Here is a 22,760-nt window from a genome sequence, read left to right as displayed (position 1 = left end):
GCAGGCCGGACCCAGCGCTCGCTCGCTCGCTCGCTGGGCCGGATCAGCTGACAGAGCGGCCTTTCCCAGCCGCAGCTAATCACGTGAGAGGGGAGGGGGAGGGGGAGGGGGAGCAGCAGCAGCAGCCATGACACGCAGCGATCTCGCGAGAGGAGAAAGCGGCCCCGAGGCAGCCGCTCTGCATAAATAGCCGGGGTAGGCTGCCCTGGGTCGCGGCAGCGTCCGGGAGGCGGTCAGAGGCAAGCGAGGGACGGGGTCTCAGGGCCGCTTGGCGCTAGCGCAGGGGGTGTCTCTAGGCGCAGGAAGCCCAGCGGCGGATCGGCAGCGCTCTCTGCTCCCGGGTGAGTGAAGCTGCCCTTGGCAGTGCGGGACAGCCTGTAATCTACCGCGGTGGCGCATTTTAAGCGGCTGCGGAGCCGGGTTAAACCCCGGGGCTCGCTGCGGAGCGAGACCCCGATAATGGGGCTCGCTCCCCTTCGTGCACGGAGCTAGCACAGCGCTGCGATGGCTCTCGCCCTCCCATGCCGCAGCGCCGGGTGGCCGCCAGCGCAGCCGCTGACACAACTGCGGCAGGGCTGCAGGGGCTAGGGCAAAGCGCACGCTGGTGTGGAAGGAGAGGGGAAGTGGCTGTATTTCTGGGATGTCCAGTCCAGCTATCTTAATCTGCAGGGTTCCCCTTTCAGCCTCACTCCTGTGCTAGCCTGGGAGGCTGTTCAAACCCGTCTCCCTGGGGGCAGAGAGGGTTTTGTGTTGTTGCTTTAATGGGGCATTTAAATTTTCACTCCTAACGTTGTGTGACGCCTTCTTCATTCAGGTGGCCCTAGCAGGAGAGCTCTGTTGAGAGTGGTCCTTGTAGCTGGAGTAGCCTGTGGGCGTGACCAGGTGCCCCTCTCCTGTTAGCACACATGATGCTGGTCCAGTTTCTGCCCAGTGGGTCACTGAAAAGCTGCAGTTATGATATCCATATACAGGTGTTTTGTCTGCAGTTTACACAGAGCAGATAGGAACAAATTCCTGTGTCCACTCAGTGTATTGAGTGGAAAGGGGGTTTCTTGTCACCTTGCTTGAAAGTTGAAAACCATTCACTTCTGTTCCTCTTTATGAAAGTAGGAACAAAACTTCTGACTCAGTCTGCTTATTAATTTTTCCTGTCTATGGAACTAAGCTGTCTCTAAAATATGCCTTCAAACATGCCAAACATAATGTGGGTCTGACTCCAACACCTTTCTCAAATGTGCTTTTTTTGGTAAGGCCCACATTGACTTTTAACTAGAAGGGATAGTAAAAGTGGCTGAAAATACACACTAGCATTCTTGTGGGGTTATATTCATGTAGTGAACTCTAAAATATTTTGGAACCTGCAGTAATTATGGTCTGGAGATGGCTTAAGTAGTATTGGGTTAGCTCCTGGAATGAGAGGTTAAAATCATGCCAGGAATGGCTAAACTCAACTTTTCCATGAGAGAAATTCAGTATGTCCTCTGTGGTGTGGGTCTTTTGGACTAGACCTTTTAAAAACTAAGGTCACGTCTGGTCTGCATAGATATTAAAACTTGCACAGCTTTTCATAGAGTAGATTTCTCTTCGTGTCCTTGCTTTTAGCTAGGTGCTGCTACCCCATCCCAGTGTTGTGGTACTTTGCAGTCCAAAGGTGGTGGGTGAGGTTTTTTTTTTTTTTTTTTTTTTTCAGATGTGCTCTATGTATATAGTCCAGGGTGGATTTGATTTAAATCACTAGTAAAGAAGACTTGCTTTAATCATGGATTTCTACATAAAAGTGCATTCTTGTTGGCTCTTAATACATTCTTCGCAACTCAGAGATGTAGGTTTCATTTTTAGAAGGTACACACTATATATATGTTTTTAAGTGATTTATTTTGAAAACTTTTCAGATTAGTTTTACAGCTATATCAGAAAATGAATGATTGTTTGGTTATTTAATTTACCAAAGGTAATTGAAGCAGATATTCATGAAGTCATTGAGAGGTGAACCATCTCCAATTCAGCAGGTTAATCATTAACATTTGGAGGGTTTTCTTGCTTTGCTGTATTAGGAGGAGAACATCACCAGACATTTAAATTGTTTTATTTAACTAAAACAAGATTATGTATTCTGAATTTTTTTCTTCAACAGCAAACCTTAACAAAACAAGCATATGAATTTTTGAATTTCATTAAACATTCAAGTTTTTTTAAAATTCGGTTTGTTTTATCTAAAAATAGTTTAAAACCCCCCACAAATTAAATCTACTGTCAGACAGGTCAACATGAGAAACTTAAAATATTGGCTTCTGCAGCTAACTCTGTCGTCTTCTCCATTTTCCTGTTTGTTCATAATCTGGAAAGGAAAAACAAGCTTTCCTGCTTTTTCAGGTCCCAAACGATTCCTCAGTTTGGAATGAATTAGTCCAAAGGAAGAAAATATTCTTTCTACACCAGAGGAAGAAGCTACTGCTATTTAAAAGTGAGATTATTGCTTCAACAGTCTCTGAATCCAAGTGCTTAAGTGACTTCCACCAGTTCACTGGTGTGACTTTCTTTAAAACATTAGTAGCAAACATTTCTTATTCCCACACTGGGTCTCTTTTACAGCCTGCTGCCGTTATAGGGTTTCCCTGCTAGTGACGGAATGCTTTGGTAGATCTCAAATCAATGAAGGCTACACTCAGAGTTCTAGAAAATGCTGCTCAAACAGTTTCACTTTTGTTTCTACTGCCTGTCCCTCCCTTCTCACATTTACCTCCAGACTTCTTCTCCAGAGCTATTCGGGCCCCAAACAATCTTCTATTATTGAACTTTTTGAAGCTTTGCACCCTTAGAGAGAAGGGATTGACTCTGTACACAAATTTGCAGAGGGACAATAGGGTTGAGATCTGTCATTTCTCACCTCTTTATTTAAAAACATTATTGCTGTGAACAAGCATGTTATCTCTGGACACACAAATCCACAGTTTGAGAACTGCAAAACTAAGCATCTCTGATAGTATTTTCTAGACTGAGACCCATTGGATAGATAGAAAGATTAACCTAAAGCTATACAGAAGCCCCTAGAACCACATAAGATTGGGTCCCTAATCCATGAACTATTGGAATTAATTTACCAAAACTTAAACATTACATGAATAGATTGTCTCATACTATAGAATTAGACTTTACAATCACTATTCCATGATGAGTTTTAATTAATATAGCTTTTTCCTCAAAGCATTTTATCAAATCTGATTTAAATCAAGCTTTTTAAAATCCTGGATTTTTATCCACCCTGATAGTCTATAAAGGAAACATGACTACAGTATTTTATTGTCATCTGATGTGGAATCTATCCTGTAAGCCTTAACACTTTATACAAAGTTTCCCCTGCCCCCCCCCACGTGTCTATTTGTATTCCTTAGTAATAGTCTGCTGCATGCCACATTTGTTTTGCATACAAATGGTGGCTGATCTTATTACTATATCAGAGAGGGGAGAAATACAAAAGGCATCTGTGCACAGTCATTCCCTGTGGGTCACCTGGCAGTGGCCACTGTTGGAAGGCAGTATACTGGGCTAGATGGACCATTGGTCTAACCCATGTGACCGTTCGTATAATGCTATCACTCCTCGGTGTTTTGTGTACTTTTGTCCTTGTTCGTTGGGCATTAGAGGAAAAAAGCTGTGCTTGAAGCTGTAAGCAGAACAATCGAACTGAAACAGGAACTCTAGTGTTAACTACTGTACTAACTCTGTGGCACATATTAAATGTGGAACTGTTTGTCAGGAGCTCCTGACAAACACCCCCACACTGAGGGTGGTGGCTTGCATGTGGTGTGTGTGGGTTGTGTGTGTGGTGTGGTTTTTTTAATGGTTCTTTTGTGGCCTAAACTTTATAGTGGCATTCTAATGTTCTGAGACACATGGGTCTTTTGAGACTGAACAGACGCTTAAAAAGGCATGGTTATGTTTGACTCTTACAAATAAAGAGCACATTCTTGTGGCTTAGTTTCAGTGTCTTCTGTCATGTCTCTCTACACTATGAAACTACACCATGGCTTGTTCAGGAGTACTAGTATAACCAGTCCTAACTGAATTATCTACTCCCCCTGTATCTCCACAGACAGGGATGAAAGCCTGGCAGATTTAGGGGAGTTGTGTGGGAGGACTGCCAATACCATTTCCCTGGCACTACAGATGTCTGCCTGTGGAGAAGCAGGATGGGTGGGTCTTGGTGTGACAGCTGCTTTCTCTTCCAACCCCATGTGATTTGGCAATAAATGTTTAGCCTGCCAACTAATTCAGGGTTCTCTGCAGTGGGGAAACCCTGCCCTGTATGTGGGACAATGGCTTGCCCTAGAACGCCCATGTGGTGGGCATGACCTTGGCACACATAACCCAGTCCTAAATGATCTACAGCTTACATGTCTTAGGAGTGACAGGCTGAAACCCCCTGCCATTTTGGTGCAGGTGAGGAAGGAAACTGGTACAAATGCCAGCTATAAAGACAGCTATGTTACAAATTTGTTTATGCCTCTACAATTTAAATCCTTTGTAGGGGGTGGGATGATACACTACCTAGTGTACAGCAATATGTACACTAGAATCTGATCCTGCAGAAACACATGTTTAACTTACAAGTTACTTGTGTGCTTAAAGTGACACATGTGCAAGTGTCTGCAGGATTTGGGGCCTTAGCGATACATAAATTCCTAACCTTTTTCAAGGTTCTCCTATGAGTTGACCACTTTAAAATCTAACAGAGTCCTGTGGCACCTTTAAGACTAACAGATGTATTGGAGCATAAGCTGTCCCCATCCGACAAAGTGGGTATTCACCCATGAAAGCTTATGTTCCAATACATCTGTTAGTCTTAAAGGTGCCACAGGACTCGCTGTTGCTTTTTACAGATCCAGACTAACACAGCTATTCCTGATACTTTAGTCCATTTTGAAATATTACTTGATTTTAAAGTAGCTGCAGATATTCCATTTTACTCAGTCCTCCCACCTAAAATCACAATTTTTAACTTCAATATTTTTCTGTTGCTATGTGGAAGATGCATACAAACAGGGGTAGCCTAGATTAGAGAGACGGACTGTCAAATCAGTGAAGTAATCAGTGAAAAATTTGTTACAAACCTCTCAAACTATTTAGTTGACCATCCTTTTTATTTTCGTATCTAGTATCTGAATGCCTATTACCCAAACTGGTGAATGTGGTAGAGAAACAAAGCTGTAGCTGTCTAAATTATTACAGTAGAATCTCTAATTCATTACGGCCCACATTGTCTGTCTGGATCCTTCTCATGAAGGAGATGGTACACTCACAAGTATTCAAAAGCCTTTTTGGGTGGCTTTAAGAACTGCTTTCTTCTCCAGAAGGGAAAGAACTCCAGCCTAGATTATTGAAGTGGAACAGTGGTATGGCTATTTAGGACTTAACTTTTTTAATTTGGATTATCTTGTTCTTGTAGGCTGTACAAGATTCAAGACCTAAAAAAATGGCATTAGTAGCAGCTGACTCACAACAGGTATGTATGAGCTGATAATCAGTCAGTCTTTGTCACATAGCCAAGAAGGATGTGAGTTTAAACTTCTCTCTCTGTTTACACAGAATGTGGTAGCCAGGGTTGTCAACCTTCCCTTGGTGAGTTCCACCTATGACATGGTGTCCTCTGCTTATGTCAACACAAAAGATAACCATCCCTATCTGAAATCAGTATGTGAGATAGCAGAGAAAGGAGTGAAGACCATCACTGCAGTGGCCATGACAAGTGCTATGCCTATCATCCAGAAGCTGGAGCCACAAAGTAAGGCATGACTCTACTTTACTTTTCTGTGCATTTGTTCAACTATTCCATTGAGTTCCTATATAAATATATAGGCTTTTTTTTTTGGAGGGGGGGGGGGGGGTTGAAAAGAATCCGGGGGCACTATGAGTTAAACCTACTTGTAACAAGTTAGTGACAGCAGAAAAACTGTTACCTTTGTGCAATAAGCCATGAGCAACTGTAATTAAATGAGCTTTTATAAATAATAAAGTCAAGCAAGTTCTGGATCTCCTAAGATTAAACCTCTAATGACTTGTTCCTAACTAACATTGATTTCTAAGTTTATTGCTTGAGCAAGAAGCCTCTTGCTCAACTTCTGTCCTAACCCTTCACCCAGTTTTGAGCTCTGCATCATACTTCCCTTTCACCTACTTCTGAGTAAAACTTGCAGTTACAAATTTGGCAACTGTTTCATGGCTGCTTGCTCTGGTTTTAGCTCAGAGCCTATTCTTAAGAATTGGCAAATGGCCAGGAAATATTTCATCAGTCTGTTCTCAAGGTCACTTCCTTGAAAGATATGTCAATTGTTTTTTTTTTCACTTGCAAAGCACTTGAAAGCTATTCTAGAATTAAGCTGCATGAACTTTTTCCCTTACTCCTCTTAAGGAAGAAACTAACCAAAATGTTACTTGTTTGGACTGGGCTTCCTGTTTCAACAAATGTTCACCTTTAGCTTTGTGTGTAGGGTGTTTTTAAACATCACAAGGGCAACTTAATCATTCTTGAAACTTCTCTAGTTGCAGTTGCCAACAGCTATGCATGCATAGGACTGGACAAAATTGAAGAGAGGCTGCCTATACTATATGAACCAACTGACAAGGTAGATTCAATTACTGCATTTAAATCTCTAAGTGGGACAACCAGAGATTCAGTAATTCCTGGAGTAGCAAGGCTAGGAGCAGAGCACAATGTAGAAAATTTGGAAGCTTGGATTTCTCCTGGACACCCTATGGCCTTTGGAGTCACTTAGTGCCTTCTCTTCCTCCCTCCCCCACCCCCAGGTGTGAGTATCCATAACTCCAACTGAAGTCAGTGGCTGCATGGCACTATTGTAATTCCGGCCCTCCATCTGTTTCCCCTCCCCCATTTAAATGGGGGGGGGGTAATACTTTTCTGACTTACCCGAGCAATATAAGGGTTAATGTTTTTGCAGTGCTTCAGATATCTAAGCATTATAGAAATGGCTTGTATGTAATTTAAGTAGAAAACTTCCACATTAAACTTATATTACAATGACTTGAACATACTTCATTTAAAAACATTTTCTATAACTTAAAAATGAGCTCTAACTGGAGAACCAACTATGAAGTGAAAGTTTGTAGCTTTCACTATTCATTTGGGTGGAAAGGAAAACTAAGTAGTGAATTTATAACTTGTCTACATATTGCTGTAGTGCCCAAGGGTTCCATTTAGTATGAGGGCCCCATTGTGCTAGGTGCTGGTCAAGACATGACAGTCACTGCTCAAAGAGCTTAATTTAACTACTTCCCTGTGGCTTAGCATACTGCAAAGTAGGAGGATCTACTTTCATCCATTGCTACCATGTGAGTACAATGAAAAAATACTTTTTGTGACTGAGAGCTCACTTTTTCTTCAAATTTTCATTACAACAGTCTCTTACAAGAGAGATCTTTCGACTCTTAACACTGCTGCCTTCTAGCCTGAAGTCTTTCAAGGTCTTCTAATAAAGCTAATCTCCTGGCCCTCTCTTCATATTGAGTTACTGTCGTTCCTTAAGGTAGCTGGAAGCTTCTTTGCAGGGGTTTGGGGTTTGTGTTTTGGTTTGGGGGATTAGGGGACCTGTCATCAAGTAGTCTTCGGTATGGTGCTACCAAATGGGCCACATAGCTGGGTTTGTCTATTATGCTACTTGGGTTCCTTTTGGTAATGATGCTTCAGTACTACCTGGAAGGTTCTCTAGATATGGAGAGACACAAACCATCTATGACCACTTAGCCTAATTATGACCTGGTGGTATATCTATACTAAAATCCACTGTAGGAAGACTAAATCTTCCTAACCCAAAGGACTCTTGATCAGAACAGGGCATTAACACCTGGTCCCTCAAAGTCACAGGTTAGGCACACACAACTTTTTGGAAAACTTGTTCCTTAAGGAACAAGTCTCGTTTTTTCCTATCCTACTCATTCTAGGCTTGCATCAGTGTAAACTACTAATCTACTTTGTGGTGGAAATGCCTCCTCTAATGCGGATTGAGTAGCTGTAGGTTTCTGCTTGTTATGACAGCCAAAATTCTATCACTGTAGTGAATGCCTCTTAAAGAATCCTGAAACCAGTTATACTAAACATTAGTTCTCTACTTTTGGAAAGTGCGTATAAATCCAGAACTTAAATACCTCCCCACTATTTAATGAGGAATGTGCTTGTCTTCCTTGCAGGTGGTTGCCGATGCCAAGGATGTAGTTGTTGGTGCAAAAGATGCTGTAACAATCACTGTGACTGGTGCCAAGGATACTGTTGCCCATACAATTACTGGAGTCATGGACAAGACTAAAGAAGCTGTGCATGACAGTGTGGAAATGACTAAGTCAGTTGTCAATGGCAGCATTAACACTGTCCTGGGAAGCCGTGTGGTGCAGATGGTGAGCAGTGGGGTGGATAGCGCACTCAGCAGGTCGGAGATTCTTGTAGACCATTATCTTCCACTTACTGAAGAGGAGCTAGGTAAGACTACTTGAGATGAGACACTAACTGGGGATGGGGATTGGCAGTGGGGGAGAGACTAGCAGTGTCCCTTGACAACCCTACTAGCTGAATGGAGTGGCACTGTAATGAAACTAAACTCAGACATGGCCCTTCACCATGCCAACTAGGATGCCTTCTTGTCAGCAGGGAAGGCATATGAAGGAAAGTGATATTTGGAATGAAGGGGTAGGTTTTTGCCCCATCCAGATACACGTTGGGCTGCCATGTAATCCTTCAGAGGCTGGACTGCTAACCTAACTTTCAGTCAGTTTTAACTAACTTTTCTCTCTAGCAAAAGAAGCTACAAAGGTTGAAGGATTTGAAGCTGGAGTTCAAAAGCCAAGCTACTACATTAGACTTGGATCCTTGTCTTCAAAGGTCCGCAGCCGTGCCTACCAACAGGCCTTAATCAGGGTTAGAGATGCTAAGTACAAAAGCCAAGAGACCATTTCACAGCTCAATTACACTGTTAATCTGGTAAGTTAACAAGAATTCTGATTTGGGGTGTGAAGTGTAAATGCAAAATCTCTTGGTAGTCTTTTATCTTAGAACTGTTAAACATGGATAACTTAACTAAAATTGTTTCACTAATTAAATCAAAGGTTCTTAATGGTACAAAACACATCCATTATCTTTCAAGTTCTCATCTCTTAATCTAAAACAGATTCAGTCTCCACTCCTAAAATAAGATTGCATCTATCTTGCAAGGCTAAGAGGAAAACGTACTTGTTTAATACTGGTTGCTGTTTAAAGGACCAGCTTAGACCCTAAAGTGAAGAATGTCTTGCAGTTCTAGTAAAAAAAAAAAAAAAAATCCTACTCAATTCCATTAGTAAGATACTTTAAATCTTGATATGACTAACTTTTTGAAGTTGGAACAGAGGGTCCTGTGGCATCTTTAAGACTCTAGTCTTAAAGGTGCCACAGGACCCTCTGTTGCTTTTTACAGATTCAGACTAACACAGCTACCCCTGTGATTTTTGAAGTTGGAACTACTTGTTCTTGCATGCTCCTGCATTGTTAGAATCATGCAACAGAATACTCCTCATTCTCAGTCCTGGTATACAGTTTCTCGTTTCTTTCTAAGACCTGTACATTACTTCAACATTTGCACATACTACTAGAAAACAAGAGGAAGGCAGACTTCTTCTCTCCCCCCCCCACCCCCGTCACTCTAAAAATATCCTTTCACCCAACAAAACTGTCCCCCTTGTATTGACTTTTTTGCAGAGTGGGAGGGCTAGAGAACATTTATAATAACCCTAAACTGTTTGGGATCCTTGCTTCACTACCTCATTGGTTGTTTCCTAGATTGAGTATGCCAGAAAGAACATGAATAGTGCCAACCAGAAACTTCATAATGCCCAGGAAATGCTATATCAGTCCTGGGTAGAATGGAAGAAAAACACAGGCCAAAACGATGGTGATGACTCTCACAGTGCTGAGGTAAGTAAATGTACCAAGAGTATAAATGACATATTACAAAGTATATACATACAAGTAATTTTTGGTCCTTGAAGTTTTCAAAATGATTCATGGAACATCCTATGCTGTGAAGATGCACTACAAGCATGAAGAACTGGAATGGTGTCTCACCCCTTCCCCCTGCTGCTCCCATTGCTCTGCAAAATTAATTAAATTTAGCTCAATGGTGGCCAGCTTAAGTAGTGACTTGATTATTGGCACCAGACATAATTAGTGATGCAAGCTAATTGGCTACACCTATTGTGTTCATTTCAACAACAAATTAGTTTAACTAGATGCAGATGTTTCCTAGAACCCTAAACATTGCAGTAATGGTCTAATGCAGTAACTGGGTGCCATTTTCTACTACAGTCTCCAAATGCTGCTATAATTTTAGCAGTCAAGCTTTGGCATACTTATTGCAGCCTTTTTTTTTTTTTTTTTTTTAAGAGAATTAAAAAAAAAAAAATTGGCCTTTTGACCTCTATACTCAGCTGCCATGACCTACTGTCCAGATTGAGCTTGTGAGTCTAACTATTGCTAGGGGATAAGCTACTGATGACTTGCTCTCCCACACCTAATCAGGCATTCAGATCTGTCCTGGACACCTTTTCATCTAGCTTATCTTTGGAAGGTCAGAACAATTTGGGTGGGACTGACAATGCAATTTTTTTTTTTCTTTTCACTACCCTGCCAGACTATTCCCTCTCCTTCCAAGCCTCTTAGCAGGATTGGTTGCTAACTGCACAAATGCAGTAATTGATTAGCTGAACTTAAAATGCTATCTCATAAGTGCTTGTAGCTTTAAGCTGGAAGCATTAACTGTTTCACTAAAAACCAATTGAATTATTGAGCTTGTACTACAGTACAGTTAGCTGAGACAAGGAACAGCCAGACCTCTTCTATACATGACATGTAGTGCACTTCAGAGACTTGCAGCCTTCAAGGGTTCATGTAACCCAGGTCTGTCAGACATGTTTTCAAAAGCAAGGACCCTAGTAAACTCCTTCAAGCCAACCGCTTAAGTTTTCTTTCTATGAAATGAAGGCCCTGCTCTCATCTGCCACAGCTTCAATTCTCCATCTCCCCTTCATTCCATGGTGTGAGCTTTCAGCAACAGTACAGTTGCTGCAGTGACCAACTCTCTGGTCAATGAAATGCTTAACTCTAAAGTGCTATTATGCTTTGTTTCCAGCACATTGAATCACGCACACTAGCTATTGCACGGAGCCTGACTCAGCAGCTTCAGACCACTTGCCTCACCCTGGTGTCCAGTATACAGGGGTTGCCGCAGAACATTCAGGACCAAGCCCATCATGTTGGGGCAATGGCAGGAGACGTCTATAGGAGTTTCCACTCTGCTTCGTCTTTCCACGAAGTATCAGATAACCTTCTCACCACTAGCAAAGGACACCTGAAGAAAATGAAGGAGTCTCTGGATGATGTGATGGATTATCTTGTTAACAACACACCACTCAACTGGCTGGTAGGTCCCTTTTACCCACAACTGGCTGGGTCTCAGCATGCTGAGCGCAAGGGTGAAGGGGAGAAAAATGCCAGCCAGGATGACAAACAGCCTGAACACAGCACAAATTAAATTGCATAGCCCACACATACTCTGCAGTCTGAGCTAACAAGGTGACTTAACTACTGTAGCTGTCGGGGGACCTATGGGGAAAAATATCCACAGTGTGGGGATGGTGGAGGCCTAAAGATATGAATGTGTCCTTTCTCCTCTAAGGAGAGGAACTTTCATTAGAAAAAGGATTTTGCTGTCCTGTTTAAGTGCCTCTGAAAACAATGACCAGCATAATGTGCCTTGAGGCTTGAAAGTTCAGCAGCTTACAGCAGTGGTTCACCTTGTTTAGTTACCTGGTTAAGAAGCCTCTTGTCTGACAAAGTGTCCAATATCAGACCTTAAATGGAACTCATTGCACCCAAAAACTTTGACTAGTCTGTGACCTGTGCAGGAAAAATATAAAAGTACTATGATCTCATTTGGCACTCCATTTAAAAGTCCTGTAGCTCAGCAAGAGAACTTGATCAAACTTCCACGGATGTTTCAGTATCCGATTGTGCACTTGGCTATGATGACTCAGACTGTACAATTGTCTTAAGAATCGCCTCATTGGACAGGTCACACAAGCATAATGCCTTAATATGAATCTGCTACTTGATTTGCTTTCAAGTAAGGCTTCTAACTTGTTCAGCCAAAGTTATGTAAATGCTGAGTTTTCATTACCCTGATTAAAAATTTTTTTCTAAAAAAATCCTTATTTAACTACCCAATAAATTAACTAAAACCAGTACTGAGAATTAAATCTGCAGTATGGAATATGAACACATGTTTGTACCAGGGTGCCTAGTCTCATGTGTCTTTGTAGTGCTTTTTCACCTTTTTTGTAATTTTGTATGTTCAGTAATAAATGCTTCAGCAGCCAAAGTCTGTCTCATTTGAATGGTGTAAAAACAAACATTTTAGCACTTCCTTATTAATACTGTGACTCACTGTCTTGTTAAATTGAATTGGGTCCAGGAGAAGGCAGGCTTGAAATGCAAACAAAGTAGATACAAACTACTGGTTACTAACCCACATCAGATGCATTACACACAGAGATGGGTCAGATGTTGCTGCTGCATTTGTTTCCTACCTGTGAGTCCCCATCCACCCTTCCGCTCCCTCTTAGCTTTATTCCAGCTTGTCTGTGCTTATTGTCTGCCTTAGTGAAAACCTGGACTGTAGAAATGACTGCTCAGTAATGTAAAGGAGGTGGTCTGTGCAGTATGGCCTGGACAGATGTTTGTCCTGCTTGCAGTATGGGCATTCTTGCATGTGACTTCTAATACCTACTGCACTGGCAGTCCTCCCCCCGCAGCCAATATACTCTTAGTTTGAAAAATCAGAACTGAAAATAGATGGCTGTCCTGTGTGGTTTTTGTATTATCAAACATGCATTTGAAACTACAAAGACTTGAAACTTAATCACACTACTTAATTTGCTTATTATGTGTGCTGCATATTGTACACTCTGGAGAGATGTAATTTTAAAAAATTCTGATATGTACTAATGGACAATAGTTAATTTATTCTACCCTAGGTCAAGCTTGGACTAACCAGTTCCCCCATCTGGGCTCTCCCTATTGGCACAACTAAAGCCTCAAACCACTGCATATCCACTACTAGAAATGAGGATGGCTTTTTTGTGCCATACTGCAGTAAAGCAACCATTTAAAGATGAAAATCAAAGTGGCTAGTGAACTCAAAGTGAATAGTGGGCCGAGGCTGGTGGAAGAGACCTTCATGCTTAATGAATGGGCAGGTTAAGATGTTCAAGCTTCTGGGTTAATAGCATCTTACCAAATTCATGGTCCATTTTAGTCAATTTCAGTCATGGGATTTTTAAATAGCTGAAATTTCAGTGTTGTAATTTTAGGGGTGGGGGAGTCCACAAGGTTATTGTAGGGAGGGTCACAGTACTGCTACCCTTAATGCTGCTGCCAACAGGGCATAAGTGCCTTTGGAGCTGGAGAGTATCAGCTGCTGGCCAGGTGCCCCGCTCTGAAGCCAGCAGCACAGAAGTAAGGGCGGCATGGTATGGTATGGTATTGCCTTCAGAGCTGGGCACCCAGCCAACAACTGCCACTCTCCAGTTGCCCAGCTCCAAAGGCAGCACAAAAGTAAGGGTGGCAATACTGCAACCCACCTAAAATAACCTGGTGCCCCCCTACACAACTCCCTTTGGGTCAGGACCCCCAATTTGAGAAACACTGATCTCCCCTGTAAAATCTATATAGTACAGGGTAAAAGCGCACAAGACCAAATTTTTATGGGGGAGACCAGATTTCATGGCTCATGACACTTTTTTTTTTTATGCCCATGAATTTGGTAGGGTGCTAGTTATTAGTGGACTCAAGAGTATTCTAATGGATTTGTTTTTAATGTACCATGAGATAGGGACTGATTTCTGCTGTTCCCTTTAACCTGTATTTTACCTTGTAAAATCTCTAATCTTAGGGTTTTGGGTGGGTTTTTTTTTAATTATCTTACAAATGTAAGTAGGACTGTGGATACTGGAACAACTGTTTGGTAGCTCAGACAACCCCCTGCATTCTCCCTTATTGTTGGCTTGTGGTTATCAGTGGAGAACAAAGTCCTAATTCAAACTAAGGCACTAGCAAGCTGCTGTAATTTACATATTGAGGGACCAAAAGTGCGGGAGGAAAAGCCAACAGGAGGTTGTAAGTTAAAGTAGGAGTCCTAGTGCCTCCTGTTGGACCCTCTTCTGGGCCTTTTGGCATCTAAGTTACACACCAACTTAGACTATGGGATGAATTCAGAGGATGTGTCAGGAACTATAGCACACCATGAATGAGCAAGTCTGTGTAACTCCCTTGCTGAAGGGATTTGAAGGTGTGGAAAATCTAAAGCAGCTTAGATCTCTGAATTGGCCCTAAACTTTCTCCATGGTAAATTGACAGTTTAAGAACTCCTTAAAACAAACCAAAAACCCACTTTTTTTTTTTATGCAGAAGCCACACAATGGAGTTTCATGATCAGTTGAAGAGTGAGTTGGTGGTAGAGGATTATTAGTAAAAGCACTTGCAGCTACAGTAGCTAGGACTGAGGACAAATGGGTTGTAGTGCTAGAGTCATTTGGACCATGGGCCAAATCCACACTGCCAGACACTGAACAGACTGCAAAATCTTATTTACTTAACATTATTGTTGCAGTGGGAGATGGTTTTTCTGTAGTTTAGACCCTGACTATACCTTGATCAAGAAATTTGGACTTTAACAAAAAAATAGACTATCCCTGTGCTAGACTCTATCCAAATGGGTGCCTGTGAAAGCATGATGCTGTCAGTTCTCTCAATCTGAGCACAGGGGCAGCCTTGGGCAGTAGAGGGAAGACTTAAGAAACCAACTGCTACTCTGAGGTAGGCTGAGAGATTCAGGATTGAATTTCCAAATGTCAGCTGTTTTGAGGCTGTTGGGTCCCTGGGAGTGGAGCTCTTGAGTAGCCCTGGTCAGCCATTCTCCTGAACCATAAGACTGAGCAAAAGTATTCAGGTGACTTACTGACCTCTTTCTAAGAAGGTAAGACTTGCCACCTGAGGAAGAGCTCAGAAAAGGTTTCCAGGAAGAGACAGCTACTACAGCATTAGGAGTAATTTCCTTAGATGAATAGAGAACTGAGGTCAAACAAGTGAATATTCTGGGTTCTTTGCCCTCATAGTTGAAGGGGAGCAGTATGGTTCACAAATGCTAGTTAAACTGAATCACAACTAACTCTAAAGGAAAGAGCTGAATGAGACACTAGCTGTCTGTATACAGATGTTCCCTAAGCAGCTCCTGACACGTGACTCCAGACATCAACTGTGTCTAAGCTCCCATTAGATAGCTCCAGTGCTAAATTACAACACCTAGTGCAGATACATCCATGGGCTGGTCTGTGGTTTGACTACATCCATATTTGCCTGCTACTTTAACCAAAATGGCTTAACATTGTACTATATTTGCTATGGGACTATTTTGAAGCTATAGCCTAAAAGCATAATAAATCTTCAAATGTGAAGAATCTGTACGGCTGATAAAGCCCTGGTAAGAGTAGAAGCTGTTCATATAGATGTTTAACTTTTTTTTCTTTTTAAACCTTCCTTACCATGCTTGTATAATAAATAGCTCAACTGCACTTGGTAGAAACTCTCCCCTCTACCATCAGCCTGAGAATAAACATGAGCTTTCATCTTTTTTTTAAACATGGTTTGATACACTATTCCAGTAGGTCATTATACAATGTAATGTGATTGCAGTGACATAATGATTAGTGTGGGTGGGGGAGAGATCTGAAACAACCAGACACTCTTCTAAATGTGGGAGGAAAACAAAAAAACAAACCACTATACGTCTCAGCTATTGATTTCTGCAGTCAGCTTCACCTCCTAATTTCCTTTCCTATACAGTGACAATCATTTTGTAAGCTACCCGAGTCTTCAATGTACTGATTTATAAACAAGTACACTGACCCCTAGAGTAAAGTGTTATAAAGTAATAATTGGTAAAGTTAAGCCTCACTTAATTGTAATGCAAGATCTTTGACATAAAGATGAGCCTGACTGACTCTACACCCACTTTTAGATACTGGTTACTACTACTTCAGGTTTTTGGTCTAGAATAACAATTTAAGGTTCCAGAAAATACTTGTACCTTGCAATGCTTTTCTACTCCAAAAGTGAATACTTAACCTGAGGAAGTTAAGTTCTGGAATATGTACTTGGATATTATTACAAAATATGTCCCTACTTTACACAGTGCTCTCTGGAACAAAGAGCTTTCAGTTTCCATAATAACATAGTGACAGCTTCTTTGGGGGATCAAGAGGGGTTGGAACATATTCGACTCTCAGCAGACTATCTTAAAAAAACATGTGTTGGTGCTCTTTGTAATATTATTACTGACTACACCAGGACTCTCAGGCTTCATAATGCATTGACTGCTTACACATCTTTTTTTTCCCCCATATGAGTTGGGAAAAAATTGCCAAAAAGTCTCATCCACAAAAATGAGGCCCCATATTCTAACCTGCAATTATCAATTAATTTTGTGGATTGCTTTCTCAATAGAGTATTAAACTCAGGCAGTTCAGTGCTTGTTGTTTTAACATCTGGTCAGTAGTAGTGTGAATACTCATTAATTAAATATTGATATCTGTTTTGAATGTATTAGTTTTGAAACTTCTTAGATTGAAACTTGAGTTTTTTTGAAATTTTCAGTCTCTTAGATGCATGCAAATAAAGGCAGAATCCATGTGCTAAAACTGTAAAGTAAGGAACTGCTTTTCTATGCTCATTGTGTGTAGTTGTTTCAAAAGTCTCTTCAGAGCCCCCACATTTTTCTTACTAAAGTTACAAAATACACATTAAATTCTGATAAGACAGTAGCTAAATGCACATATCACTAGAGTACAGTTTAACTTTTTATGGAGTAAAGTAACTTAATAGATTATATAACTAGTGTTGATGGAGGGGGAAGGAGTGCAAGAGATGTTTTACCTGCCTTTTTTGGTCATAATCACACAAAAAATGAGGATTACACGTTCTGCCATTCCCCATCAAATATGAAACAAGTGATCTATAAGGGCAAATACAGAGGTGATGTAGAAGTTAGACTCTCTTACATTAAAGGCTTATAATTGGGAGGGGCTTTTGCATTGATCTCTATGGGGGTTTGTATAAATGTGCTCCACTGGTGCAACTTACCAGATTCAGAATAAAGATAAATCTGATGCAAACCCTGTTGTTGGCTGACATGGTGCATTTACACAGGGTTTGCAGCTGGTGTAGCAATCGCTAATATTAATAGGCCCTAATTTAGAGTCCCTTAGAGCTACTTACATCCATTCTTTTAATATCTAAAGGAGTTTAAGTGCAAGTAACTTGACAAGGTGGCTGGAGAAGGTGTAAATGACTGTGACTCCAATGTAGACTCCCTTAAATATGAGTATAGTGGGTGGGTAGTAGTAGTTCTGCAGGAGTGTATTGCAAGTCTAAGGCTATGTCAACACTGTGCATCTTACAGTGGCACAGTTGTATTGCTACATCTGTGCCACTGTAAGGTACTCCATGTAGCCCCTCTGTCAGCAGGAGAAAGCTCTCCTACCACCTACCAACAAAATAAAACCACCTCCAATGAGGGGTGATAGCTTTGTTGGTGAGAGAGTCTCCCCCACAGACAAAGCGCTGTCCACACTGGCACTTTTCATCAGGAAAACTTTTGTTGGGCAAGGGTGTGTTTTTTTTCACATCCCTGACTGACAAAAGTGCAGTGTAGACATAGCCTAACTTACTTACCGCCTCCACATTTGGCTCCTGATATCTTGGTTACATTGTTTTAGATTTCCTAGTCCGTTACTAGTGTGGCAAGGAGTGCTATGTCCAGATCCTGAAAGTATACAGAGTTATTTTAAATGTGTTACTATGTGGAGTCTTTCTTACTATGTGGATGTTTTGTGCAGCAGCGTGCAGAGTAATTTCTGCCAATAGAGGGATGGAGCCTCATTCTTGCTGCCATCTGAAGTCAGTGGGATTAATGCTATTGATCTCATTAGAAGATCAAGCTCTATCTAAAACTAGTCAATGGCTGCTGTAGGCCTTTATGCTGCACTCCTCATGCTAAGTGTCATCATCCTGGGGCTCAAGCAATGTCTTTTGAAACCCAGTTTTATTTTACAGGAGGCACTCCTCTCTCTGGAGCCCTGTTCTAGATTCCCTACCTGTAAATCAACTTCAGAGCCAGAGCTCCACAATCTAGAGAGGTTGCTGAATAAGATGAGGAGCCACTTCCTTCTTGGGCCCATGCCTCCCTGTTCCAAAGGTGTCATCCCCGATAACAAGGACTGAGCATAGTTTGCTGCATAGCAGTGCATACAGTGCATCAAGATAGTTCTTTAAAGAACAAACTTAACAGAGGGGGAAAAAATAAACTGGGTTGCTTCTCAGTCTAGCATGTTTCAAATAGCAATGAATCTCCTACTCCAATTGAACTATTTGCTTGCTATTTTATCCTAACTGTAAACCCCAGCACCACACACATCCTGCAGTTGCTGCACAAATGCTGTAGCTGAGTTTGTGTTTTCTCAGCTTGCTTACATTTAAGCCAACTCTGCATTAAACTGTGAAAAATATATTTACTTTGCTCAGACTGGGTAACATTTTCAAAAACGCCTGAATCAGCTAGCGTAAATCCCATTTTCAAATGTTCCCAAGCTCCTAAATCACATACATTTCACTGACAGGAATGGAAATTAAGCTCCTAAATGGCTTCTGAAAATTTTGCCCAACATCTAGATGTGCTAAGAGCTTTACTAACCAATTTAACATAGATATAAAAATCACTTTGACCGTCATTGCTCATTCAACAGTTAACGGTCCATACTAATTCTACATACCCAGTTACGGTAGGGATTGAATAATATGCAACATTGAAACTGAGGAGTGCATGAGTGATGGAATGGGTATTCTCCACTTGTAGTAGGGTAGTGTCAATTCTGCTGGGGATGATGGTGGTTGGTTTAAAAATATATTATTAGTAGCTCTTGAGTTGATAACTATTATGAAGTTACTTGGTGGCAGATTTGAGCTTTGACAAATGAAAGTTTAGCCATGTAGTCTGTTTCTTAAAATGTTGATCAGTGTGAGTCCATTACAAATATAAACTTTCCTTGGCAAACTATTGTGAAATGTTAATTTCTCACAATTAGAGGCAATCACTTCCCCATACAATTTCTTCAGAACAAGATTGAAGCCTACTGCCTCAATTGAGTGCAGTGTAGAAGAGCTTGTGTTGATATCACCTGTGCTGTATCTGTTCTGTGAATAACCAGGCTCTCCAACTAGCTCCTTACATAACCATTAATTTTTTCTCTATTTCTCATTCCCCTCTCAAGTTTGAAGAGGACTGAAGATAAAGATGATATAGCAAACATATATAACACCTATAAATTGATGTGAGATATAATATACACTGTCTCTGCAAGAGACTAATCTTATTAGAAAACCTTCTTAACATACCACCCCAAAGTATTATGAAATGTTCTGTGTTTGAGTGCAGTTCTGTTCCACCTTTATTATAAGAATGTATCCATTAATACACTAATGTATATTATTTAAGATGTTTCTGTCATTCTATCTATCTAAAATAAGACTGAGAACGTTTGATTTGCTTAATACTTTGGGCCTGATTTTCAGAAGTACTGAACACCTTGGTTGACTTCAGTTGGAGGCATGAGTGTTCAGTTCCCTGCAAATCAGGTCCTTCAGTTTTTACCTTCACATTTATTTGGATTTCTTCCTCTGCAGGTGCCAGATTTCACTATCACAGATTTGTCTTCAGAATCTGATGAAATTCCAGACATTTTGGGTTTGGATGAGGAAGACCAGCAAGATTTTTCACGCACAAATGGTCCTATCACCACGGGACCAAGAGCTGAATAAACATCAGGCACAAAACTGTTCTCTTGATTTGATATGGGGTTTTTTTTGCCATGTTAACTTATATTTCTGCTTTTTAAAAAGAAATCTATCTAGCTCTTGGAATGTACAGTTTTTGGATCAATTTTGTTTCACTTAGCTGCATTGAAATTCTGATTTGCATCTCTTTTTTTAAGGACTGCATTTTAGTGTAACTCAATAGCATGGGTGTCAAACTTCCATCTTCCAGGCCTCCTATGGCCCAATCAGTGTGTAGCCGACTGGTGTACACATCCATTTAAAACTGCCCTGCTATTTTGTTTGCTGTCAGGAACAGCCAAAATAGCACTCCAGCATTTTGCACAAAGGACTGTCAGTAAAAGGAAACTGACTAGGATTTGCTGATAAAAGTTTCCCTTTTTAGTCTATGTGTAAAGCACTTCTGCATCTACCTCTTTGCTGCTGAAAAGGATTACAGGCTTGGCTTGTCCATGGGATCCTAGTCAGTTTTGGTGAGACTCTGTCTCTAAAGAGCTTGAAACAGTGTCCTTTGTAAGAAGAGTTTAGAATGAAAAAACTCGATTTCCCACTGCATCCCTTCCATGTGTAAGTACTTCTGCTGTCTGGGGGAGACTAAGAATGGGAATTGGGGTTAGAAGAGCGCAAATATGGGGCAAAGTGCAGAAAAAATACAAATAAGAAGGCAGGGAACACAAAGGGAGAAAGGAGACAGGAATAAAAAAGACATAAAAAGGAGAGCGAAAAGGAGAAAACGAAGTATGGAGGAGAGATACAAATAATCATGGGCAAAAGACAAACGGAAAGAAAGATAGAGGAGAAACTGAATTGAAGGAGAAATTGTGGTGGTAGTAACTTAGACACACACCATCTTTTTTGCTGAATAACCAAATAGAGCGATTAACTTTAATAACTTAATGGCCTGATACTGCACTTCTTGCATGCACCATTGACTTCGGTGGGAGTTTTGGAGTATGCGAGGAATGCTGCAGGATCAGACCCATTCAATGTTATGTTATTATTTATAGATCATGTTCTATTCTTATTCTTTGTGCAAAAATCCTACTGTCATCACTGGGAAGCCATTGTGGATTTGTGGGTTTTATATGGTGCTAATTTTGTAGACCAGGCCCACAGATCCTGATTAGGCTCTCGCTATAGAATGAGGTTGACACTCCTACTCTATCATAAGGTACTATCTGATTTTTGTGAAAGCTTTTAAGTCTAGTCACTGAAATGCCTTGAAATAAAGTTTGATCTATAAATCTTAGAGTTGGTATGGTTGGACTTCTCTTCTTCGTTGTCTCTTGTACTTAATTCCTGTCTAAAGAGCTCTCGTTTTGATTATTTGAAGTAGGGGAAAGAATGCACTTAAAAAGGACCAGATCGGCTTCTGATTCACAAATAGTCAGATATACACTGAGTTGCACCTGACCCTACCCAGGCAAGGGACAGACTCATTTGTGGGGCTCACAGATACCCATTTGTGGGACAACCCAAATTGACTCCTGTATTCTGAATGCAGATTCACAAAGCCAGATAGGGACTGATTATATTTGTTGTAATATAACAGGTGCTATGGTGTAATGATTTTATTTGCAAAGTGACAGATAATGTTTGACAATGTGGCATGAATGACTTTGACAGGTAGGGTATGTCTAAGCTTAAAACGCTACAGCAGTACAGCTGCAGCACTGCTCTTGTAGCTCTTCAGTGTAGATGCTCACTACAGTGACAGGCGCGGTTCTCCCATCATTGTAGTTAATCCACCTCTCTGAGGCTATGTAGAAACTACAGTTTATGTTAATACAAGTTATGTTGCTTAGGGGTGTGAATAAGCTGCCTCCCTGAAAGACATAAGTTACACTGACCTAAGTGCCAGTGGAGACAGCGTTATGTAGGCGGGGGAGCTTCTCTCACCAACATAGCTACTGCTCCTTGTTTGGGCTGGATTCATTAAGTGAGCGGGAGAGTTCTCTTCCATAGGCTTAGAGCATCTGCCCTAGCAGTGCTACAGTGCAGTGCTGTAAGCTATGTAGTGTAGCCATGGAGTGCTGCCTACACTGGGGGTTAGACTGGCATAGCTATGTCTCTCAGGTGTGGATTTTTCACACCCCTCACAGATGTCGCTATGCCAAGATAAGTTTTCAGTGTAGACCAGCCTGTATTAAAATATTCCAAAAGATAGCAGTAAGTCCAGTCTTTTTGGAGTTGCCCCAAATCTGCCTGGCTGAGGGAGGTGTGTTTAATATGCATTAAATGTTACAAATTTTAGTTTGTAATCTTCTTTAGTTTAAAGGTGGTGGGGGGGAAGAGATTGTCTGTTTGTTTATGATGCATAGAGAAGTCCTGAACGGTTATTGGTGGGTTGGCTATCCAAGAAAACAATGAGGAGTCCGGTGGCACTTTAAAGACTAACAGATTTATTTGGGCATAAGCTTTCGTGGGTAAAAAAACTACTTCTTCAGATGCATGGAGTGAAAATTACAGATACAGGCATAAATATATATTGGCACATGAAGAGAAGGGAGTTACCTTACAAGTGGAGAACCAGTGATGACAAGGCCAATTCAGTCAGGGTGGATGTGGTCCACTCCCAATAATTGAGGAGGAGGTGGAGGTGGCAATACCAAGAGAGGGGAAATTACTTTTATAGTGAGCTGGCCGCTCCCAGTCCCTCTTCAAGCCCAAATAGATGGTGTTAAGTTTCCAAATGAATTGTAGCTCTGCAGTTTCTCTTTTAAGTCTGTTTTTGAAGTTTTTTTGTTGGAGGATGGCTACTTTTAAATGTTATTGGATG

General features: G+C 41.1%; 1 protein-coding gene across 3 annotated transcripts; it reads left to right on the top strand.

Annotated features, from left to right (window-relative positions):
• Positions 1-201: 201 nt before the first annotated feature.
• PLIN2 (perilipin 2) lies at positions 202-21,230 on the top strand. 3 transcript variants are annotated; one of them, XM_054031592.1, is made up of 10 exons: positions 202-341; positions 2,374-2,464; positions 5,447-5,503; positions 5,587-5,782; positions 6,541-6,623; positions 8,203-8,488; positions 8,802-8,986; positions 9,821-9,955; positions 11,169-11,459; positions 19,832-21,230. In XM_054031592.1, exons 3-10 carry the CDS (start codon positions 5,474-5,476, stop codon positions 19,964-19,966), a joined length of 1,341 nt encoding a protein of 446 aa, XP_053887567.1. In that variant the 5' UTR covers positions 202-341; positions 2,374-2,464; positions 5,447-5,473; the 3' UTR covers positions 19,967-21,230. The 3 variants fall into 3 exon arrangements, with proteins under 3 accessions (XP_053887567.1, XP_053887566.1, XP_053887568.1); XM_054031591.1 differs by lacking the exon at positions 2,374-2,464; XM_054031593.1 differs by lacking the exons at positions 2,374-2,464; positions 19,832-21,230 and having other exon boundaries at positions 11,169-12,416.
• The last annotated feature ends 1,530 nt before the right edge of the window (positions 21,231-22,760 follow it).

The sequence above is a fragment of the Malaclemys terrapin genome, chromosome 6, assembly GCF_027887155.1.
Source record: "Malaclemys terrapin pileata isolate rMalTer1 chromosome 6, rMalTer1.hap1, whole genome shotgun sequence".
Lineage (NCBI taxonomy): Eukaryota > Metazoa > Chordata > Testudines > Emydidae > Malaclemys > Malaclemys terrapin.
The sequence above is the reverse complement of the archived record's forward strand: the minus strand, read 5'-3'. Positions and strand labels throughout refer to the sequence as shown.

What these genes read in the sequence shown, in the direction of transcription:
- PLIN2 (XM_054031591.1), top strand. Translation starts at nt 5,474, where the DNA reads ATGGCATTAGTAGCAGCTGACTCACAACAG. An exon ending in TATATGAACCAACTGACAAG is followed by an intron (nt 6,624 to 8,202) that starts GTAGATTCAATT and finishes TCTTCCTTGCAG; the next exon opens with GTGGTTGCCGATGCCAAGGA. An exon ending in TCAATTACACTGTTAATCTG is followed by an intron (nt 8,987 to 9,820) that starts GTAAGTTAACAA and finishes GTTGTTTCCTAG; the next exon opens with ATTGAGTATGCCAGAAAGAA.